The 607-nt window shown below is 37.6% G+C and overlaps 1 protein-coding gene across 1 annotated transcript in view; it reads right to left on the bottom strand.

Annotated features, from left to right (window-relative positions):
- Positions 1-281: 281 nt before the first annotated feature.
- The window catches only part of LOC123092387 (kinesin-like protein KIN-14F), a 7141-nt gene continuing 6815 nt past the window's right edge, over positions 282-607 (bottom strand). Inside the window, exon 19 of the mRNA XM_044514157.1 lies at positions 282-509. Within this exon, the coding sequence (XP_044370092.1) occupies positions 374-509 (136 nt within the window). The 3' untranslated portion in view covers positions 282-373. The remainder of the gene's footprint in view (positions 510-607) is intronic.

Here is a 607-nt window from a genome sequence, read left to right as displayed (position 1 = left end):
AAGGGTAGAGTGTCATTTAAGAAATTTGACAACAAGAATCAAAGCGCATTGAAGAGTGCTATTATGAAAAGATAAAAGCGTTCAAAGAAACAAAAAAGGAGCATCTTTTTTATCAACAAATTTCCTTTCTTTTCCTTATATTATATATTATGAACATGACAAGAATTGCCAAAAACTCAACAATGCCTGATAGGCCAATAAAAAAAAGGTTAATGGCCTCACACACCAGCTGCCGAGATCACAACTCATCACACTGACACAATCAATTGGACTTATTGTCACTCACTCCTGTACTTGAGGGAAATCTCGCAACCCTCATGACAAACACTGAAAGAAAGCCAAGAAAAAAAATACACAATCATTTTAGGAATCTCTACTTCGTACCAGAGTGTCTACCGTTTGATGAGAGCCTTCTGCTATCGCTACCACTTAAAGGTTGCCTTCCAGATCTGTTTTGTCCATTTGAGGCTTTTCTTGACGCCGATGGTATTTGGGAATGACTTGGTGTTCTGATATAAAGAAAATGAAAGAAAAAATATTAGCCTCTAGGTAGAAAATTTGGGAAGAATCGACGATAACCCCTCCTGTGCTGCACTGGTTTGATCAT

The sequence above is a fragment of the Triticum aestivum genome, chromosome 4B, assembly GCF_018294505.1.
Source record: "Triticum aestivum cultivar Chinese Spring chromosome 4B, IWGSC CS RefSeq v2.1, whole genome shotgun sequence".
Lineage (NCBI taxonomy): Eukaryota > Viridiplantae > Streptophyta > Magnoliopsida > Poales > Poaceae > Triticum > Triticum aestivum.
This window is presented reverse-complemented; position numbering and strand designations above follow the sequence as displayed.